The sequence below is a fragment of the Ambystoma mexicanum genome, chromosome 4p (genome assembly GCF_040938575.1).
Source record: "Ambystoma mexicanum isolate Mex_15411 chromosome 4p, UKY_AmexF1_1, whole genome shotgun sequence".
In the NCBI taxonomy this organism is placed as follows: Eukaryota; Metazoa; Chordata; class Amphibia; order Caudata; family Ambystomatidae; genus Ambystoma; species Ambystoma mexicanum.
This window is the reverse complement of record NC_090927.1, coordinates 684,766,720-684,788,346: the sequence shown is the minus strand read 5'-3', so window position 1 is coordinate 684,788,346 and position 21,627 is coordinate 684,766,720. Positions and strand designations below refer to the sequence as shown.

The 21,627-nt window shown below is 42.5% G+C and overlaps 1 protein-coding gene across 2 annotated transcripts in view; it reads right to left on the bottom strand.

Moving 5' to 3' along the window:
* Positions 1 to 21,627, bottom strand: part of KCNQ5 (potassium voltage-gated channel subfamily Q member 5) — a 1,047,762-nt gene that overhangs the window by 294,722 nt on the left and 731,413 nt on the right. For both annotated transcript variants that reach the window (XM_069606244.1, XM_069606245.1), the window contains exon 6: positions 3,796 to 3,906. In XM_069606244.1, the coding sequence (XP_069462345.1) occupies positions 3,796 to 3,906 (111 nt within the window). The remainder of the gene's footprint in view (positions 1 to 3,795; positions 3,907 to 21,627) is intronic.

Genomic DNA, 21,627 nt, shown 5'->3' with positions numbered 1-21,627 from the left:
CCTAGATTCAATGCGCAGGCTGCATTCATGCTTCACCTCGATTTAATGTGCAGGCATCATACTAGCTTCACCTAGATTCAATGCACAGGCTACATTCTAGCTTCACCTAGATTCAATGCGCAGGCTACATTCTAGCTTCACTTAGATTTAATGTGCAGGCACCATTCTAGCTTCACCTAGATTCAATGCACAGGCTGCATTCTAGCTTCACCTAGATTCAATGCACAGGCTACATTGTAGCTTCACCTAGATTCAATGCACAGGCTACATTCTAGCTTCACCTAGATTCAATGCGCAGGCTACATTCTACCTTCGCATAGATTCAATGTGCAGGCTACATTCTAGCTTCACCTAGATTCAATGCGCAGGCTACATTCATGCTTCACCTAGATTCAATGCGCAGGCTACATTCTAGCTTCACCTAGATTCAATGTGCAGGCTACATTCTAGCTTCACCTAGATTCAATGTGCAGGCTACATTCTAGCTTCACCTAGATTCAATGTGCATACTACATTCAGGCTACATTCTAGCTTCACCTACATTCAATGCACAGGCTACATTCATGCTTCACCTAGATTCAATGCGCACGCTACATTCATGCCTCACCTCATTTTAATGCGCAGGCTACATTCTACCTTCGCATAGATTCAATGCTCAGGATTCATTCATGCTTCACCTAGATTCAATGTGCAGGCTACATTCTAGCTTCACCTAGATTCAATGCGCAGGCTACATTCATGCTTCGCCTCGATTTAATGCGTAGGCTATATTCATTTTTCACCTAGATTCAATGCAATGGCTACATTCTAGCTTCACCTAGATTCAATGCACAGGCTACATTCTAGCTTCACCTAGATTCAATGCACAGGCTACGTTCTAGCTTCACCTAGATTCAATGCGCCAGATACATTCTAGCTTCACCTATATTGAATGCGCAGGCTACATTCATGCTTCACCTAGATTCAATGCGCAGGATACATTCTAGCTTTACCTAGATTCAATGCGCATGCTACATTCTAGCTTCACCTAGATTCAATGTGCATGCTACATTCAGGCTACATTCTGGCTTCACCTACATTCAATGCGCAGGCTACATTCATGCTTCACCTAGATTCAATGCGCAGGCTACATTCATGCCTCACCTCGGTTTAATGCGCAGGCTACATTCTACCTTCACATAGATTCAATGCGCAGGCTACATTCATGCTTCACCTAGATTCAATGCGCAGGCTACATTCATGCCTCACCTCGGTTTAATGCACAGGCTACATTCTACCTTCGCATAGATTCAATGCGCAGGCTACATTCTAGCTTCACCTAGATTCAATGCGCAGGATACATTCATGCTTCACCTAGATTCAATGCGCATGCTACATTCTAGCTTCACCTAGATTCAATGCGCAGACTACATTCTAGCTTCACCTAGATTCAATGCGCAGGCTACATTCAGGCTACATTCTAGCTTCACCTAGATTCAATACGCAGGCTACATTCTACCTTCACTTAGATTCAATGCGCAGGCTACATTCATGCTACTCCTCGATTTAATGTGCAGGCTGCATCCTAGCTTCACCTAGATTCAATGTGCAAGCTACATTCATGCTTCACCTAGATTCAATGCGCAGGCTACATTCAGCTTCACCTTGATTCAATGCAATGGCCATATTCCACATTCTACATTAAACTTGATTCAGTGCACTGGCTGCTTTCTACATTCACCTAGATATAATGTACTGGCTAACTTCTACTCAGTACTTCTAAGAGCATTACATCACCAGTACCCTGTGGAGTCCCGCAAGGCTCTTGCGTGTCCCAGACACTTTATAATGTATTCACAAAACCCCTCTTTGATATCCTTGACTACCTGGGTGTCACGTATACCAGTTACGCGGACGACACCCAGATACTCATTCTTATCTCGGGTGTTTTTACGAAACTGACAGCACCACCCTTAATGAAATCTACTCTGTAATACAAGCATGGATTTCACACCATGGACTGTGTCTCAATGACGAAAAAACCGAGCTGATCATCCTGGGCACTCATGCCAAACTCAAAAATCTTAATCCCTCATTCAATGCCTTCACCATAGATGGCAATATCATACCTGTGTCAAATAACACTAAAACCCTTGGTATTTACATCGATGCTACCTTATCCTTCTCCAAACAAACCATTGCAGTAGCATCATCAGCCGCATACACCTGTAAACTGATCACTGCATGTAGACCGTTAATCTCCGCACCCAATTGCATTACTCTTGCCAGAGCATTAGTCCGATCTAAAATAGACTACTGTAATGCCCTTTAGTTGGGCACTAGTCACAAAAATATCAACAAATTGCAAGTAGTCCAAAACAATGCCATCAGGGCTGCCCTCAACATTCCCAAAAAGGCACACATATCTGAGAGCAGACGTAAACTACGCTGGCTCCCTGTCGAGCATAGAATATCCCTTAAAACGTTGGCCCTTACACACAAAGCCAGGGCCTACCTTGCTCCAGCATACCTTACTAACCAACTTACACCTCACACCTCTTCATGACCACTCAGAGCAGCACAAACTAACACCATGACCATACCGAGATTCAAACTTCATAACTCGGGTGGAGCTAGCTTCCCTGTACAAGCTTCCAAATTATGGAACACTATCCCCGTGCCCTTGCGAGCAGAATCCTCATTTAACCTGTTCAAACACAACACGAAGTGCTGGCTTCACAACTTGGACTCTATGACAGCCTAACCTCCTGATCCCAGCACGATAGACTGCTGCTGGCACACTTTGTAATTTAATGTATATTTGTACGCACTTGCAATACTATGTTTGTACTTACCTGTAACTGTCACGCAACCATTGTTGACTCCATTTAATTGTAACTGTAACCAGATCTAACTTACGCGCCCATATGCCCCGGGGCCTGGCTGCGCTTTATAAATAAATAAATACAAATACAAATGCATGGGCTAACCTAACAATTCTTCTAAGTGCAATACATTGGATGCCTACATAGTTCTTCTATGTGCAACATACTGGATAATCTACACAATTCCTCCAAGTGCAATACACTGGATAATCTGCACAATTATTTTAAGTGCAATAGACTGGGTAATCTGTACAATTCTATTAAATGCAATATATTGGGGAACCAATACAATTCTTCTGAGTGCAATCAGTGTAGCGAAATGGGGGGAAAACAAAACGTAATGCAGCAAAAAAGAGGGAAACATGGCAATGCACCAAGCATGAAGAAACTAAATCAAGCTCATTTGAGCAGCATTCAAGAAGTCTCACCCAACCATAAACACTTCCACTGGCTCTTACAAAATGGGTGCTACTGTCACAGAACTTTCTCCAGGAATGCACTACTAATGCATGACATGCAAACTGATTGACACAATGCCCCTCTCTAATATGCAGTTTTATGCGCTCTGGCAGTGAATAAAGCTCTCTGTTCCTGATTAACACATCGTCGGGGAGAACAAAGGCGAGGGACAGGCTAGAGACAATAAGGAGAAGTGTTGCAAAGACATTACTGTTCAAAGCATTTATGTAGAATAAATACATCATGACAGCACTGGTACTCCTACTGCTATGGTGGGAGTGTGTGTGTGTGTTTGTTAAACTTAAAGGTGGTCCTTATGAGATGGATACCAATGACTTACGTGTAGGTGTTCCATGGCCTACTAGAAGTTCATGTTTCTTAAAAGCCAACAGTGATTATAGACAGAACGCAGTACATTAATATGCACTTGTTAAATGGACATAACAGTACAAAAACAAGTAGATATACTCACAGCAGGCAAAGCAAAAAAAGAGATGCCAAGCAATGCAAATCCTGCAGAAAGCAGCCGCCCAAGCCAAGTATGAGGAGTTTTGTCGCCATAGCCAATTGTTGTTAGGGTAATCTGCAATCAAAAAACAGAAAAACTGCAGTTATCATGAGACAAAACAAAACCTTGCCCATTTGCACCCACACCAGGCATTTTGAGAGGAAACCTATTTTTCGGCGAAACACTAATGGGGATGAACACTTTTTCCTCCTGACAGGGTTTGTTGAACCATGAAATAGTACATTGCAGGTGGGCTTGAAGAATCCCCTTCAATTGCATAAAATAACCTTCAAAGAAATTCACAGTGCATCCAAACGTTCAAACATATGCACTGTGTTCAAAGACATCCTAACTTGATTTCACTGATTGCTGTGCCTGCCAGCACAGCCCTCTGAAGCAATGCATTTATTTTCCTCTTCTCCCACTATTACCTTTCTTAGGGATTTGACAATAGCTGGTGTGTGCTGGAGGAAGGAAATACTTCACCGGTTCCCTTAAACCATGTGCTTCTGCTAGACAAAGAACACAACACTTCCTGATCTGAGGATTGCCTAAAGACTGAACCCTGTGCAAATGTACATTACATTACACCAATGGATGTTTAAGAACTCTAATTACGATTGTTGTGTTAAGGTCTGAAAGCCACAAATCCACATGGGTTCGGATAGATTAGAGCTTACCTAGAAAGGATAGCCACAATATGGGAGGTTATCAACTACAAGCTGATTAACAGTGACTGTAGACAGAAAATGTGCTGAGGTGTGCTGGTAATACAGACATTTCAGGTTCTCAGGTGAACAAACACACCAATGGAGGCACACTTTGAAGTAGAAGATTGGCGACCCATACGAGACAATGCGGCTGCGTGCCATCACTGGAAGAGACCAGTATATATGGTTCAAAACGACAGCAGGTGCAAATGAGGCAAAATAGATAATGAAGATGAGAAGTCCACGGGCCACACACAGACGTGTCGAAGCCAGTGTAAACTAGAAGCTGGCAGAGGATCCATGATTGTAGTTTAGAAATAGAAATGGGCAAAAAAGATGGGCCTAGTTATCTCCACTTGTCTATAAATGCTGCATTTTATATATCTAGTATACAATACACATCTTGAATCAAAGGATTAATTGCCTTATCACAGTTGCTTAACACTTCCATAGTTCGCTTTAAAGGTAACACAACCTTTATAACATGCAGGGATATGGGTGCAATCCCAACTATTCTTATTTACCCTGCTGCATAGTGTTGTGACAGATTTTCATATTTTAAAATCTGTTTTCTGTACCAGGACTTTTGTATCAGTGACAAGCTGAACTTGTACGCTGGGAAAGGCTAGGTCATCTCTGCATTGACATATAGAAATACCCGTTCTTAAATTCCAAGTAAATCCTTTTGTGCATGATTCCCTGTCTAAACGCTCTGGACTATTTTCTTTATCTAGGTCCTACCCAAAGCCATACCTTAAATGGGCAAGATTACAGAGTTGCAGGTTTTCTGTTTCTCTCTCTGAAACTGATCCTGCTACTGTGCCAGGGTATGGTCCCAGAAAATCGAGAGAGTATCCAGCCAATGTTGAGCTACACATTTAAGTGAACATTTAAGAAAAAGGTGTGGACATTCTCCTTTTTATCTTTGTGACCACCTTGGATCACCTGCATGGTATCAGATTATTGGCGGCTGTACCCATAACTACTGTACGTATTGCAAGTGTTTATGATAGTGCATGCATGAAATGGATCATGTTGCTGATGGATGTTTGCAGCCAGATACCCCTTATGTTTGCCCTTCTTTTAGCCTTCCCCTCTTTGTGGTTGGTTGTTCTGATCAGGCTGACAGCGGGCGCACTTCACTGTTAAGCGACTTCAATTCAGTAATCCAACTAAGTCAGTGCCTAGTCTGGGATGCCCAAGGGAAGCCCTTATTTATATATTTTTATGACAAGTTCATAGATCTGGATGATAAACCCTTGTATAACGCCCCTCTCTTTGAATCCCCCTGACCTTACTGAGCCAAGAAGTAGGTTTGTTTTGCAAATTAAAAGATTTATTTTACAAATTAAACAATATATATATCACACTTTTATAAATCAATTAATATTTAATAGCACACTTATGAAAATGACAGTGATTAACAATGGATAATATTACACTAGCACACTTTTTTAATTACTTAGGAGTTGGTATAGAGAGGATAAAGTAGCTGAGAATGCTTTTATGGGTTCAAGGAAATGCAATGATGAAAAAGAATGCAGCACAGAAATAAACTGAGATGGTTTCCACAAGAGATAATATGATCACTTTTTCTTTTGACAATTCACTCCCCCCCTATGCAATATAAGGAGATGGAAGGCGAGCACACAATTTTCAGGAATACAATCAATTCAATACCAATTCAGTTCCCCCCTAGCAAGCTTAGAGCAACAGGGATGATTTTAAAACACAGGCAAAAATACTTAAATGTGATTAGCAAAGAAGTGAAAAATATGCTAAAAATGAATTTAATTCCCTATAGGAGATTCAGAGTTGGTGATAGCTCATTAAGATTGGTTCAGGTCAACACTATCAGTGATTAATGAAGGATTATCAGGTTGAAAATGGATTTCAGCAGTTGCAAGCAATAGACAGCGATTTTTGACAGGTGGAGAAATTTGATTCAAATTGCAATTCGCTGCACTTTTTCCGAGTGCGTCGAGCACGATTACAGAAAAAATATAAGGAGTAGAAAGTCGGGTTAGGGCTTGTTGGAAAGCTGAGGATCCTAGCTTTATAATGAAAGTTATATCTAGTTCCTTGCATACGCGGGTCAAAAGATACGGACAATTTTGTGGAGATAGATTTTCAGAAATGAAATAATGATTCAGAATGGCAAATGACACTTTCCCAGCTTTGAAATCACAGAATGAACACACGATTTCTATGATGCAGTTCTAAATAGGTGGAAATGGTTTGAATTCAATTATTTTAAACTAAGAGATTGGTTTTGCACAGTTCTGGCTGAGCACTCACACTATAAATTTGAAATAGGCCATCAAGATCTGGTCAGGTTTGGACTGGACTCCTGGCGGGTGGTTCTGAAGCCACAGCTATCTGGTCTGGGTCTGGCACTCGGCACTGCACGGCGGTCTGGTCTGGGTCTTCTGGAACTGCGGTTCTGGATACAGCTCTGCTTTCTGGGTCCGGAGATGGTTCTGGCACAAGGTTCTAGCCAGAATCAAACAGCTCGCCCGGCTGTTGAATAGTTTGCAAAAGATTTTGAGGCCTGCTGAAAAGGATTCAGCTTGTGGATTGCCCCGCTGCTTCAAGTTCTGGAGTCTGAATTCTAAGTTCTGGTCTCTGGATCTGTCTGGATTTGAAGTCTGGAGTCTCCCGGCAAAGCGCTTCGCAAGAAATCAGTTTGAAGTGAGAAGGGAATGTCCCTACCTGGGTTTCAGTGGTCCTTTTTATGTCTTTCGAAAGTGGGTGGGAAGGCTGACTTTCTATGTCCAACCCTCTGAAGATCCTGATAGGTTAGCAGATTTTCTGTGCTCTCACTGGAGAACAGAGTTGTGAGTCATCCAGTGTCATTTTTATGGCATACAGAAAGAACACTCCCCTTGTCACTTTGCACACAAATCTATTTTTGATCCAAATGCGTATTTATCTATGTACAATTTTTCTAATATTATATGTTCAGTTAACATATTTTCTGTTGCACCAAACCATCCGATCCCTGTCTTTGTAAGATGTTGTGTCCACTTCTGACAGAATTCTGCCCTTTTCATCCAGAACACAACCTCTAAACTTTTCCAGAATTCACACAAATGTGCGCAAGGAATATGGGCATCAGATGATGAAGTGTCAGATTTTTAACATACAGACACTTGGAGTAACACCCTATTTTGCGCTACTACTCCCCAGAACATACCACAGAGTCCTAACACCTCTTAAAATGTGCACAGAAAAATCACAGGAATAATGATATTATTTACATAATTTTGACACTTCTGTACTATGAATTATCCATCTTTTTAAAATTATGCTCTGGCCCAGATGGGTGTGGTTTAGGTTCCAAAGCACATGGGGGAATTTCTGTCTGTCCCCGCCTCCAGCTCAGATGGCTCCCAGAGGCAGTGCCCCTCCCATTTCCTTCCAAGAGGAAGCCATTTCCGACCCCTGATTTAGCATTTGCCTGAGCCAAGGAAAGTTCATTGTTCTGTTTTCCTGCAGCCCCAGGTACCCCTCCCCTAATTCAATCAGAGAGGTAATCTCCTTTTGGTGGGGGCAGGAGAAGACAGGCCAGGCCTGGGAATGCAGTTGCTGGGCAAGTTTCAACTCCTGTCGGTGGTAGTTGCCGGGCAGAATTCAATCTCTTCAAGCTAGGCTTTAGCTAAATGTCACTTTTGTTCCGGTTTTCTTCATTCAAATCAAACTTACAATTTTTACACATGCAGCTAGAACGCTGATTCTAAGTTCAAAACTATGACATTTAAACAGTTGCAACCCATGTGACACTCAAAAGTAGGTCACTCATTTATTTTAAACATTTCGATTTTAGTGGTTTTAAATCCAATTTCACTTAAGCTGCTGACATCCACAGCTCAGCCAGTTTTGTTATAAACATTGTTTTAAGCTCTTCATCTTTCCAGATTTTGTATGCACACAAGACTACATTCTGCCAAATGTCTGCTGGTGTTCAGTGAGATTTTTGAATATCTTGCATTTCGAGCTTGCATTCAAAGAAACAAAGGTGATTTCAAAGCGCTTTTTGAGCCAACAGGCACTGCTGTTTTTCCTTTGGCACCACGTTTCACTCATGGCGCTTCTGGCCCATCACGCTCGCACTGGTGGGTGCCAGGTCAGGTGACTATTTTGGTGTGTGCAAAACTGCGCGATTTTCCTGGATTCTGGCGCAAATGTGGGCTTTTCGGCCATCTTAGATTTTCTAAGCCCACAGCACCAAATGTTGTAGCATAATAATTCAAACATGGGTCAAGACACCTGACAACACCCACTATTGCCTGTGGCTATAAGAGACATGAGGGATATCGAGAAAATAAACAGCTGGAGTGAACAGGCAGTAGGGAAGCAAATGCCCTCGCAGTGCATTTAGTGACTAGCTACCTGCATGGCAGAGTTCCTTGTTACCTTGCACGTTGCTTCCTGTACAGGTCTCCTGCTGCCAAAGGGTGCAAATTAACTTGGAGGAACTTTATATTGAAATTGTCTTTATTTAATAGAATTATACATGTTGCAAATAATCCATATTTATGTCAATAATACTAACTCGTCTCATACAAGGTTAACATTTATGCGTAGGATCATACAAATGATTAAGTGGCTTAGAAAGGTAAGCACAAATATTATACAGCATGTACATTTGTATCTTGTGCAAACTCTGGAAAAGCCCATCATTTCAACCAGTGTCTGGATCTATGCCAAGAGAGCGTTCTAAAATACTTAAAGTATAGACGTAGATCAACACACATTGTAAGCTCACAGATAACATACAGAATGGAGCAGCATATGCACATCATCATATTGATGACTTTACAAAATTAACCTAAGGTGGGATAAGGTGACATCAGTGGGGCATTTAACAATATTCCCCATTCTATTGAGCTGATGGTCCTCTGTGCCCTGCCCTCTGTAGACCGTCTTAAATCCCTCTGTTCTATTGTGTCCCAATACTGAAATATTAAGTATTCAATGTTAAACAGACAAAAGTTAACATTCAGAAGAACGTGCTAATTAAAGAAAAAGGGAATTCAAAAGAGGTTTTGCATGTTTGATGTCTTTTAAAAGGGGTGCATCATAGGATGTTTATTACAAACCATCTGATAGAGTTAAATCTGTTGCTAGGCCTACAATTGATTAGATTGACATTAGAAGTAAATATGACACACATATAGCATTTTCGTTTTACATGTAACATTGACATTGACTATTTATTTTGAACTCTGAAAGGTTTGTGGAGACGTCAGATATTCATAAGTAGGAATCTACCGACTCCATTATTCATTCGCTATAATAAGAAGGGTGAATGGCACATCTGTGTTTACTCAAGACAATGCCCAGTTTCCAAATGACAAAAAACATATCTCTAAATGCAAGCTTCATATGGTCAATTCAGGCCCAATCCATGGGCTTGTTTTTCTAACTTAACTGAAAGTCAACAATGTCAGTGTCTGCTGGATTAGTAAGGTCATTTGTAGAAGCAGATGACTAGGGCACGCTATTGACCGCTGTCCTTGCAGAGCATTAGGCTCATCTGTTCCAATAAACAGCCTATTAAAAAAGGTCCTTTCTTCATAAGAGCAGATGGTTTATTGATTTTCATTTAGTCCCCACATAAATACTATTCAGCTAGAATGTATGACACAAGGTCAGCTTGCAAAGAGATGAACTTGAAGTGATCATGGGACATACATTTTGTAATATCTGAACGATGTGTCCTTTCAGAAAACCGGATACAGATTTGGATTCAGCAGAACAAAATGTTCCACATGCATATAAAAGGAATATATTAAAATGTATGAATTCAGCATACATTTGCATATTTCAATAACGGTTATTCATGCAATGGCGAAAATGTAAATAATAATTCATTATAATGTATCTGCACATGTAATTCTTATTAGCACCAAGGGTGGGGGAGCCAACCATCCAGGTTGCTCAGGTCCCAGGCTGAACCATACCATCCAAGCCTGCGTTTCGAGCATCCTGAAGACTTCTCTGCCACTCTGCCATCTTCCCCCACCCTCCTTGTCCCTCCGTTCACTGATCCCTTCCCCCCTGAACCCCTTATCCCACTCATCTAATTCTTTTGGAGGCAGCACAATGCCGCTGGCGCTCCAGTCTCATTGGCCGCCATTGAAATGGAAGAGGGGCTCCACCTTCCAGCTCCACAGCGGCCATCTCAGGAAAGTATTTTGTATGAATGACCGTGACCCCACAAGCGCGTCCCGTTCATTCATAGAAAATACATCGTTGTCAGCCTGGATTGAAAAGCTGTGGTGTTACTAGCAATAACACCCGATGCAGCCCACCAGATTGGGTGTTAACGACGCTGGGGACAGGCCATTACCACCCAATCTGGCACACTGGATCAGGTGTTACTGCTTACATAATGGCTTAGAAAGGTAAGCACAAATATTATACAGCATGTACATTTGTATCTTGTGCAAACTCTGGAAAAGCCCATCATTTCAACCAGTGTCTGGATCTATGCCAAGAGAGCGTTCTAAAATACTTAAAGTATAGACGTAGATCAACACATATTGTAAGCTCACAGATAACATACAGAATGGAGCAGCATATGCACATCATCATATTGATGACTTTACAAAATTAACCTAAGGTGGGATAAGGTGACATCAGTGGGGCATTTAACAATATTCCCCATTCTATTGAGCTGATGGTCCTCTGTGCCCTGCCCTCTGTAGACCGTCTTAAATCCCTCTGTTCTATTGTGTCCCAAAACGGAACCAGTCAGATATGTGCGGCAGCTTGGATGACCTTTGACTCAATGACTCCACCCATGTCTAAGATCCCCCAGTTAAACATGAGAAATGTCAGTCTGATGTTACTAAATATGTTAAATATTATCTGATTTAACGTAATTCTTTCCATTAAATAACATAAACTCAGGATGTCTTCACACTGAAATATTAAGTAATCAATGTTAAACAGACAAAAGTTAACATTCAGAAGAACGTGCTAATTAAAGAAAAAGGGAATTCAAAAGAGGTTTTGCATGTTTGATGTCTTTTAAAAGGGGTGCATCATAGGATGTTTATTACAAACCATCTGATAGAGTTAAATCTGTTGCTAGGCCTACAATTGATTAGATTGACATTAGAAGTAAATATGACACACATATAGCATTTTCGTTTTACATGTAACATTGACATTGACTATTTATTTTGAACTCTGAAAGGTTTGTGGAGACGTCAGATATTCATAAGTAGGAATCTACCGACTCCATTATTCATTCGCTATAATAATAATAAGATGTGTCCTTTCAGAAAACCGGATACAGATTTGGATTCAGCAGAACAAAATGTTCCACATGCATATAAAAGGAATATATTAAAATGTATGAATTCAGCATACATTTGCATATTTCAATAACGGTTATACATGCAATGGCGAAAATGTAAATAATAATTCATTATAATGTATCTGTACATGTAATTCTTATTAGCACTCAGGGTGGGGGAGCCAACCATCCAGGTTGCTCAGGTCCCAGGCTGAACCATACCATCCAAGCCTGCGTTTCGAGCATCCTGAAGACTTCTCTGCCACTCTGCCATCTTCCCCCACCTTCCTTGTCCCTCCGTTCACTGATCCCTTCCCCCCTGAACCCCTTATCCCACTCATCTAATTCTTTTGGAGGCAGCACAATGCCGCTGGCGCTCCAGTCTCATTGGCCGCCATTGAAATGGAAGAGGGGCTCCACCTTCCAGCTCCACAGCGGCCATCTCAGGAAAGTATTTTGTATGAATGACCGTGACCCCACAAGCGCGTCCCGTTCATTCATAGAAAATACATCGTTGTCAGCCTGGATTGAAAAGCTGTGGTGTTACTAGCAATAACACCCGATGCAGCCCACCAGATTGGGTGTTAACGACGCTGGGGACAGGCCATTACCACCCAATCTGGCACACTGGATCAGGTGTTACTGCTTACATAATGGCGCATGTCCGTGTAGGGAATTATAAGAAACATGAATATTACAGTTCTATTTGATTCCTCCTTCCTGTGGGGAGGGATATCTCATTGCTAATATATCCCATTCTGACACATCAATTTATACTGGTCCAACAGAAGCCAAGGGAAATTATCATAGGCAATGTCTGATCATAACCAATCATAGGCTCTTTCCAATCCAATGACTATCGTAGGTTCTGTCTAACCCAAAACTGCTGCATCAAATGATGCTTCAGGGGTGAAGATTGTTAGGTATTTAAAGTCAAACACAATAGAACGAAAAATAATTTCGGCAAAGCAGAAAACCAAGAGCCCGTACAACAGGAGAAAAGCAGATTGGAATTCCCACTGCAGGTAGCAGATGGGAAATCTCCTTTAGAGGGCCTTTTCCATATAGGACTGAATGCAAAGGCCTTGGCCAAGACAGGACCAGATTACCTGAGAGTGATTTTGGGAGCAGGTGGACAGACTGAAAGGAAGAGCTTGCCTGACTGTGCTGCCTGAAACTGGTTGATTTCCCTATCAGTCCTAGGCCTTTGAAAGACCAATCAACAGTGAGTAAAATCATTCCAGACTTGTTACAAAAATCACTCAAGAATTTATTAAATAACAGATGTCAATTTAAAGAATTTTGGGGGACACTGCTTATACGCTATGTTAGTGAGGCAAAATATAATGCAAGGTGTATGTGCTTTGTCACTTATAATTAAAATTGAAACCCAAGGTGGCTTCACCAGATCTGCAATCACTGGAGGCTTTAGACATCTCATATTGAAATATGAATTACAAGTCCTTTGAATGGTGTCTGCCGTTGTCAATAAAGGAATTGAAATCCATTCCTCAATACACATATGGAACTGGGGTGTTGTGAGAGTAAACCTAATTTCCTGAGAATATGGAGAGAGCTAGAGACTGTTGTTCCAGCATTCCAGGAAGAAACAGAATTCCTGAACCCAAGCATTTAAAATTATTTGCAACCAAGCCGATATTTCACAAAAGATATCAAATAATACCTACACCCTAACTATGAACCAATCGTCTGTCACTGATCAATTTTTTAGATTTAAATTAGAGTAACAATCAGAGAACTATATGTTAGATTAAATACTCGGAGGATAGCTCAGGGGCAACGCGCTTACCTTGGAAGCAAGACTATGCACAGCAACACAGGTTCAATCCCTGTCTCCCCACTTAAAAACCACTGGGTATTAAGCGTGTTATAAATACCCAATTACAATTTCATAGAAAATTAAGTGAATTGTTTTATTTCCCACTTTATTCTGAAGACTGGCTCACCTTTTGTTATCAAGGGGGAGGTGGGTTGGAGACAACAATAATTCCATACTTTAGATTATGTGAATCAATTTCTATGACAATCAATGTCCATTTGCATCTACTAAATCAGGTGTGCACATATTGTTTAGAATAGATAATAATATGTTTGGTTTTTCTATTTTGGATGTTTGTGAACATTTAAATGAAAACATTAGTGCGATAATAGCTGGCAGGTTGCAAATTCCTTTCGGTAGACAAGATGACTGTATTCATTTAAAGATTGTGGGTGACTTTAACTACGTTGTAATTATGGGACTATGTTTAATTGCTTGATTTAATATTGAAACAGTCTGTTTCATGTCCCATATTGCGGGGTAGGATTGCTGCACAGGTAATAGAGGGGAGTATATAATGAGTGTCATTCCTCTGTAAAAATAATCTTTAGAAAAATAAATATCTTCCATAGAAAGAATAAATGACAAGATCTCAGGAAAACCTATGTATCAACACGGATAGGATGCAACAACACTGCCTTGTTTTTCAGTGCCTCTGTTCAAACAGCTCATTAGTACTGATGGCCTTTGACACTGTGGATATGGTATGCTACTGAAGATTAAATCTTCAAGCATGGAAATTGGAGGTTTGGTCTCGAGGTGGCTCTTATCCTTCCTGGGGGCATGCTTGCAGTTGGTAAATGTCTTCACACCAAGATCTTGCTCCATCCCCACGAGTTATGGTGCCTCCGAATCGGTTATTCTGTCTCCCATGTTATGTATCATCCTCATGGAGCCAGGAGGGGGAACTGGTTGATGGGACCAGCATCTCCTCTCACCAGTGCCCAGAGAACACAAATTCTATTAGAAAGTGTCATCCGTAGTGGAAATCAACCATCGGTAGAGGTACATCCATGCTTTAGTGTACAGAATGTTGGCATAGTTTCTGAAGATAAATTCTTCTAAGACTGATTTTTTTGCCGATTCATTCGGTTCCTTTTGAAGAGCAAATCTTCAGCCTTGACTTTCTTGCCTATCGTTGTTAGGTATTTTACCTACTCTTGTTTCTTATGTACTTTCTCTTGGTTTTACTTGGACTCCTCAAAGTCCGCTCTCAAATCTTGAAAAAAAACAATCATAGTTTTTCAAGATAGCTGTTTTGAAATGGATTATTACTAATAATTTTATTTATTTTTTATAACACACCACACGCCCGAAGGCCTCAGTGCGCACAAATAACAATCAGAGCCGGAAGACAGGACAATTCAGAGTGGGGTCAGGTAGACAGGACGAGGGGGTAGGATGACAGTAGATGAGGTTCTCCTTAGCCTGGTTTGAGGTTAAACAAGTTGGTCTTGATAGATTTCTTGAATTCAGTCAAAGATGGAGATGCTCTCAGGGCAAGGGGTAGAGCATTCCGTTCTCTAGGTGCAAGCACGTCAAAACTTTCTCCTCCAAATGTAGGCACCTTATTGCATGGTTGCACTAGTTTGTGGTTGTCGTTCGAGCGCAAGTTGCGCCTATGCTGATTAACAGTTAGGCAATCCATCAGGTACTAGGGTGCCGTGGATGCCCAACGTGTAGGAGAGAGGCAGGAATTTATGTGTCATCATGTGTCATACAGGTAGCCAGTGCAAGATCCTTCTAGATGTTGTTACACAATCTCCTTTGGCTACACTGTGAATGGCGCAAACCATGCAATTTTTTGTAATTTGCAGGGAATGCAGGTTAGATTGCGATGCTCTAATAACGAGACTAGTACAGTAGTCAAGCCTGGTGTTAACTAGAGCAGTGACCAGAAGAGATCTGTTGCTGATGGATAGGTAGGGCCAGTCCTCCAGATAAGATTTTAAAGTGGGAGTATTTTACTCCCTATTTTTAAAAGTTGGGAGTAAAATTATTTTTTAGGGAGTAAAAAAGCCAGTTCAATTCCCAGTAGGAGTATTTAACAAGCAAGTAAAACTATGTAATAGAAATGTTTTATTATAAATATTTTTTCACACCAAGTTATACATGCACATTAAAAGGTACACTTTTTCCTCTTCATACCAGGCAGTAATAATAGTACAGCTTCTTTCTGTGGCCGTATGTTTACTACTGGTCCAAACATATTGATGGAGAAGTGTGGATGAAAGAAGGGGGGCATGCTCCGTTGTGTCTGTTTCCCATTTTAGTTTGGAGTATTGTTACTTCCTATATTTATTTTTGGAAGTATTTGCCTATTTTTAGGGAGTAGAAAAGGCAGATACACCACTTATCTGTAGTACTGGGTAGGGCCTTATTTGATTCAGCAGCTTGATAATGTATCCACAAGAGGTACTGATCCGAGAGACCTGGGACTTCATGGGTAATTCTGCCTCCAAATGGAGTCCCAGTGTCTTGACACATCTAGCCACAGTAATCATCATTCCCAAAATGCTAAAAGACTCATATGAAGGTTCCAGTTTTTTAAGTCGGGGACCTGATGCAACGTTGAGTAGCTCTGTTTTTTCCTTGCTGAGTGCCCGGGAGTTTAGGGCCATCTATGATTGGTTGGCATAGTACACTACATTAACGCCTCAGATATTTTTGAATAATTACCTGACAACTCTAGGAGAACCTGGATGTCGTCAGCATAGTTGGTGTACACACAGGCTGTCCAGGAGGTCAAATAATGGCCTAATGTATATGGTGAGCAAGGTGGGTGCTATACAAGATCCCTGCAACACTCCACATGTGGTGATGGTAGGTAGGGATTGTGCAGTCTTTATTGCCACTCTGGTGTTCGAGGGCCCAAGAATGAATCAATCCATTGTGCAGCTCTATCAGAGCAGCATGCCAGGCCTTTTAATCTATCCTCCAAGAGATTATGGTGAACAAGATCAAGGCTGATGAGAGGTCCAATAACATCAGCAAAGCTGTGTGACTTCTTTTCACAATGCCTACAAGGTTGGATTTAAGGTCTAGTAGGCCTGTTTCCATCCCATGCCTAGCTCTACATCCCATCCCCCTCTACACTACTTCCCTCTCCACACTACTACTCCCCTTCATCCCCCAACTTCCCTTCAGTCACACTTCTTTCACTCTCACCTCGCTTCCAATCACTTCCATCACTCTGTCTGCCTCTCTCACTCACCTATCTTGCACGCACAATCAACACTCACTGCCACTTGCTCTCTCTCAACCAATACTTCTCCTTTTTCACAAATCATGTCCATGCTCCAATCCACTGTCCATCCTTCTGCTGGTCTATTGGTCCGCCACCTCCTCTGATCACACCTTCATGTTCTCTGTCGCGCTTCTAATCCCCTTGCCCCCTCCATCTCCCATTGGATTACTGCCCCTGGCCAATCTGGCACTATCTTCCTCGCCCGGGTGGTGTTGCTAACACAAGAAGTTACAAGTAGTGGGTAAAGCCCCAACCTTCTCAACCACATAAGGCTGTTTTGCTGTAACAATGGCGCCCCACGATGCAAAGTGACTGAGTTTGTGTTATGGCATTGCGGGGCGGTAAGCCTCAAAGTAAGTGGAATTTTACTGAGCGATTGCCAATCTTTTCTAGGCCCTTGGTCAACTATGTTTTGTGCAGTGGTGCGGCTGCTGTGTGCCCAGGTGCGGGAGAGCCCCAAATTCCAATTTCAGTCCATTGGTTACCCATTCACTTTCATGCATTTTTTCAAGATCTGCTGTAGTACTCACACCTGTAGTTTTGGGTCAGCCTGCCTATCTAGCAACCAAAATACCAATCTCTGAAGGGTGAAGAGCTAAGACTAACTACTCCCTGTTTTAGGTCCATTTAATACTCTCTTCAAATTTTTTGTCGACTGCACCTCCTTTCTGGTACTCTCCACCTTTTCTTTTTTTTCATGACAACATTTTATTAAGTTATACAAATCAACATGACATCAATGACAGTACAATAACACTTAATTGCGATATCTCAGCGGTACCGGCTACATGGATGGCGAGGGATCAACTAATACCAGCAGGAGCTCCATTGTCCGCTCCCGCGACCCATCTCGGTGGTCATATAGGGTCATATAGGTAGTTGTAGCCAGAGGACATATGAATAAAGGTCTGTGGATTGGTCAAAGAGGGGGCTACTTTGTAGCCATTTTGTTAATGGTGGTCTTCTAGATAGCAATGGGAATTTAGTTGCATAGTCCATAAAAGGACCCCAAATGTTCATAGTATTATTGAAGGTATTGGTTTGCATTGCAGTCACTTTTTCCGCCACCGCGACGTCCCAACACTTGGACCACCATAATGCAACTGAGGGACCATCTTCATTTTTCCACAGCCAGGCAATAGTGATTTTTGCTGCAAGGAGTAAGTGCATGCACAAACGCAGGATGTGCCCCGAGATTGGTAGGGCCGCCCCCCCCCCCGTTTCCCCCAGGAGAATAATTCCCGGGTCCCAGGGTATGGTAAGTCCCGTGACATCCTTGATGTGTTTGATCACTTCCCTCCAATATGTCTCCGCCTTTGGGCAGGCCCATATCATGTGAAGTAGGGAACCAAGGGTGGAGCAGCCTCGCCAGCAGCGGTAAGAGAGTTTCGGATTCGATCTATTGATTTGGACTGGGGACACATAATATCTATAACATAGCTTGTAGCCTCCCTCCCTGTTAGTAATACATTGTGAGCTTTTGTGCTGTCTGACCCAGATTTTAGGCCTTTCCTCTATTTCTATCTCCCGACCCAGGTCCTTCTCCCACTCGATCATGTACCTTTCTTTTTTCGTGGGATCGGCCCTGTCCAGGAGACGGTACAGTGCTGAGATTTTACCTCTTTTAGTTGGGGTTGTGAGGGTGATATCTAGAGATGTCAGCTCTCTGGCGCATTTCTCCCGCACCACTCAATGAGACAGCCAGTGCCGTATTTGGGTGTAATGGAATCTCTCCCGCTCTTCTATCCTGAACTTCTCTTTGCATCTTTCAAATGAGATGGGAGATCCCTCCTCCATAAAGTCACCCGCTCAGAGCAGGCCGCCCTCCCTCCAAGCCTGAAAGCTATTGGTGCAATAGCCCGACGAAAATTCTGGGTTGTTGCAGATAGGGGTAAGGGGGCCCAGCGTGCCCCGTATACCCCATTTCCGCGCCGCTACCTTCCAATTCGGGCAACTGTGAGCGTGGCAGTTAAGGGGCTTTTATTGGCTTGCGCTTTTATTTCTGGCAAATGCGGCAGGTCCGCATGGTTACCCGGACACCAGCTCTCCTCAATATGCGTCCATCTCGGCGCATCCTCTTCTTGCACCCAGGAAAACGCGTGTGATAGCTGTGCTGCTAGGATATATCTAGCTATGTCTGGCACTCCCAACCCGCCCTGATTTTTGTCACGCATCATTATTCGCTTACTAATACGAGGCTTTCCCCCACCCCAGACAAAACCCTACAATTTCTTTTGCATATCTACCAGTACTGGACCCGGAATGCGGGTCGGTAATGCTGTGCAGAAATATAGCCATCTGGGAATTATATTCATTTTTATGGCAGTAATTCGCCCAAACCAGGAAACCTCCCTAGAGGACCAGGTCTTTAGATCTTTCTTAAGATCTGTAATAAGTTGTGGGAAGTTTGCAGCGTATAGCTGGGTCGGGTCTCTAGTGATACGCACCCCTAGATATTCGATCTCATCTGTCACCCATGGGATCGGCATTAATCAGCCGAGGGAGGTTCTTTCTTGTTTGGAGATGTTCATCGCCAGGGCCGATGACTTGTCTAGGTTAATTTTGAACACTGAGAATGCCCCAAATTCATTGATTTCCTTCCATAAGTACTCAAAGGAGGAGGCCACGTTTGATGCTGTTATTAATACATCATCCGCATAGAGCGCAATTTTATATTCTCGGCCTCCTATCTTGATCCCCCTAATCCTAGCATTCTGCCTGATCTTGGCCGCAAAGGGCTCCATTGACAAAGCAACAATCAGAGGAGAGAGTGGGCACCCCTGTCTCGTGCCCCTTGAAATTTGTATTGCTTTGGATCTCCTGCCGTTGACATGCAGCTGTGTCGTGGGGGCTTGGTAATTGGCCATTACCCATGTGATGAAATTTGGGCCAAATCCAAAATGTTCCAGAATTGCTTGTAGGTACCCCCGGTCCACCAGATCAAATGCCTTATGAGCATATAGTGATATCACTGCTGCCCTGTCCCCGGATCTGTGAACATGTTCAATAATGTCTATTGTTCTCCGAATATTATCATGAGTCCCTCTCCCTGGTATACATCCCGTCTGGTCACTGTCGATCAGGCCCAGCAACACTGCTCCCAGCCTGCCTGCTACTATTTTAGCAAAGATCTTACCATCATTGTTCATGAGCGTGATCGGACGGTAAGAAGTGGTCAGTTCTGGAGCCTTACCGGGCTTGTGCAGCAGGACCGTTAATGACTCTGCCATGGACCCATTTACAGAGCCAGACAGCAGGAAAGAATTGAATAATGCCACTAGCTGGGGAACCAAAAGCCTGGAATATTTCTTGTAGAAGAATACGGACAAGCCATCAGGGCCAGGAGCCATGGATTTCAAGGATTTAATAGCTTCAGTTATTTCCTCCGCAGAGATGGGCAGCTCGAGGTGCTCCAGCCGAGTCAAATGCAGTTTGGGTAAGGACTGCAAATACTTTGGTAAATTGTCTAAGGCTGTTGGTGATCCCTTTCATAATACCTGAAGGGTATCTCAAAAGTTTGTTGATTTAGTCTGCATCGGTGTAGAGGATTTTCCCATCCGCCCCAGATAATGTAAGGATGTTGTTCCTGCATCGGATTTTCTGCAGTTTTTGCACTAGTTGCTTTATTCCCCTTTGAGTAATAAAACTGTCTTGTAAAGGCTAAGGATTTAGCAGTATGATCATCACAGTGCATTTCCAAGGCCGTTTTTGCTTTTCTTAGCTCTCTCCCCACTTTTCTGGAATATCACTTTTTTAGCTCGGCATCCAATTGGTTCACTCTCTCCTCCAGTCTGGCTGCAGCGATGATCGAGACCCTCCATTGTTCGGCTCCCGCACTAATCAGAGCGCCTCTAATGACTGCCTTCATAGCATCCCAGATGATAGTACTAGGAGAGGTCTCAGTGGTGTTTTCTTTGAAGTAGTTAATAATTGTGTTTTCAACATCCATTTTGATGGCTTCATCCAGTAACAGAGTGTCGTTCAATCTCCAGTGTCCTTGGACAGGACTCTTTTGCCCCGAGATAGCTAATTTTGCAGTCACCGGGGCATGTTCTGATATCATGCAGGTTTGTATTGACAATGCATCCAAGCATGGGTAAAGAAAACCTGAGATCAGTATTAAGTCAATTCTCGAGAAGCCCTGGTGCACCTGGGAGTAATGGGTGTAGTCTCTTGCTGTCCCGTTAAAGAGCCTCCAGGCATCTACAGTTTCCGTTTCCCTTAATAGGTTGGCTAATGCTGATGCTTGTACAAAGTCCGATTTGGTGGGCGGGAGAGTCTTGTCCACTTGGGGATTTGGCATCGAGTTGAAGTCCCCGCCCATGATCAGGTGCCCTTCTTGAAATGCCAGAATGATTGGGATTAAACTTGTGATGAAGTTAGCTTGAGGAAAGTTGGGACCATATATTGCGGCGATGGTGATCGGAAGCTCCACAAATAGCCCTTTTAGCAAGAGGAACCGCCCTTTTGTATCTCTTTTTATGGTAATTTTTGTCAGGGGGATCCTGTCATTCAGGAGTATGGCTACACCTCTTCTTCTGACCAGAAGTGGCAAAGAATGCTTTTTTGTACCTGCTGAATCTTACTCTATGTTAATCTTCTTGCAATAGATGGGTTTCTTGGAGAAGAACAATGTCCCCGGCTAATTGCCCGAGTCTGTGTTCAACGGATTTCTGTTTCCGTGGCAAAT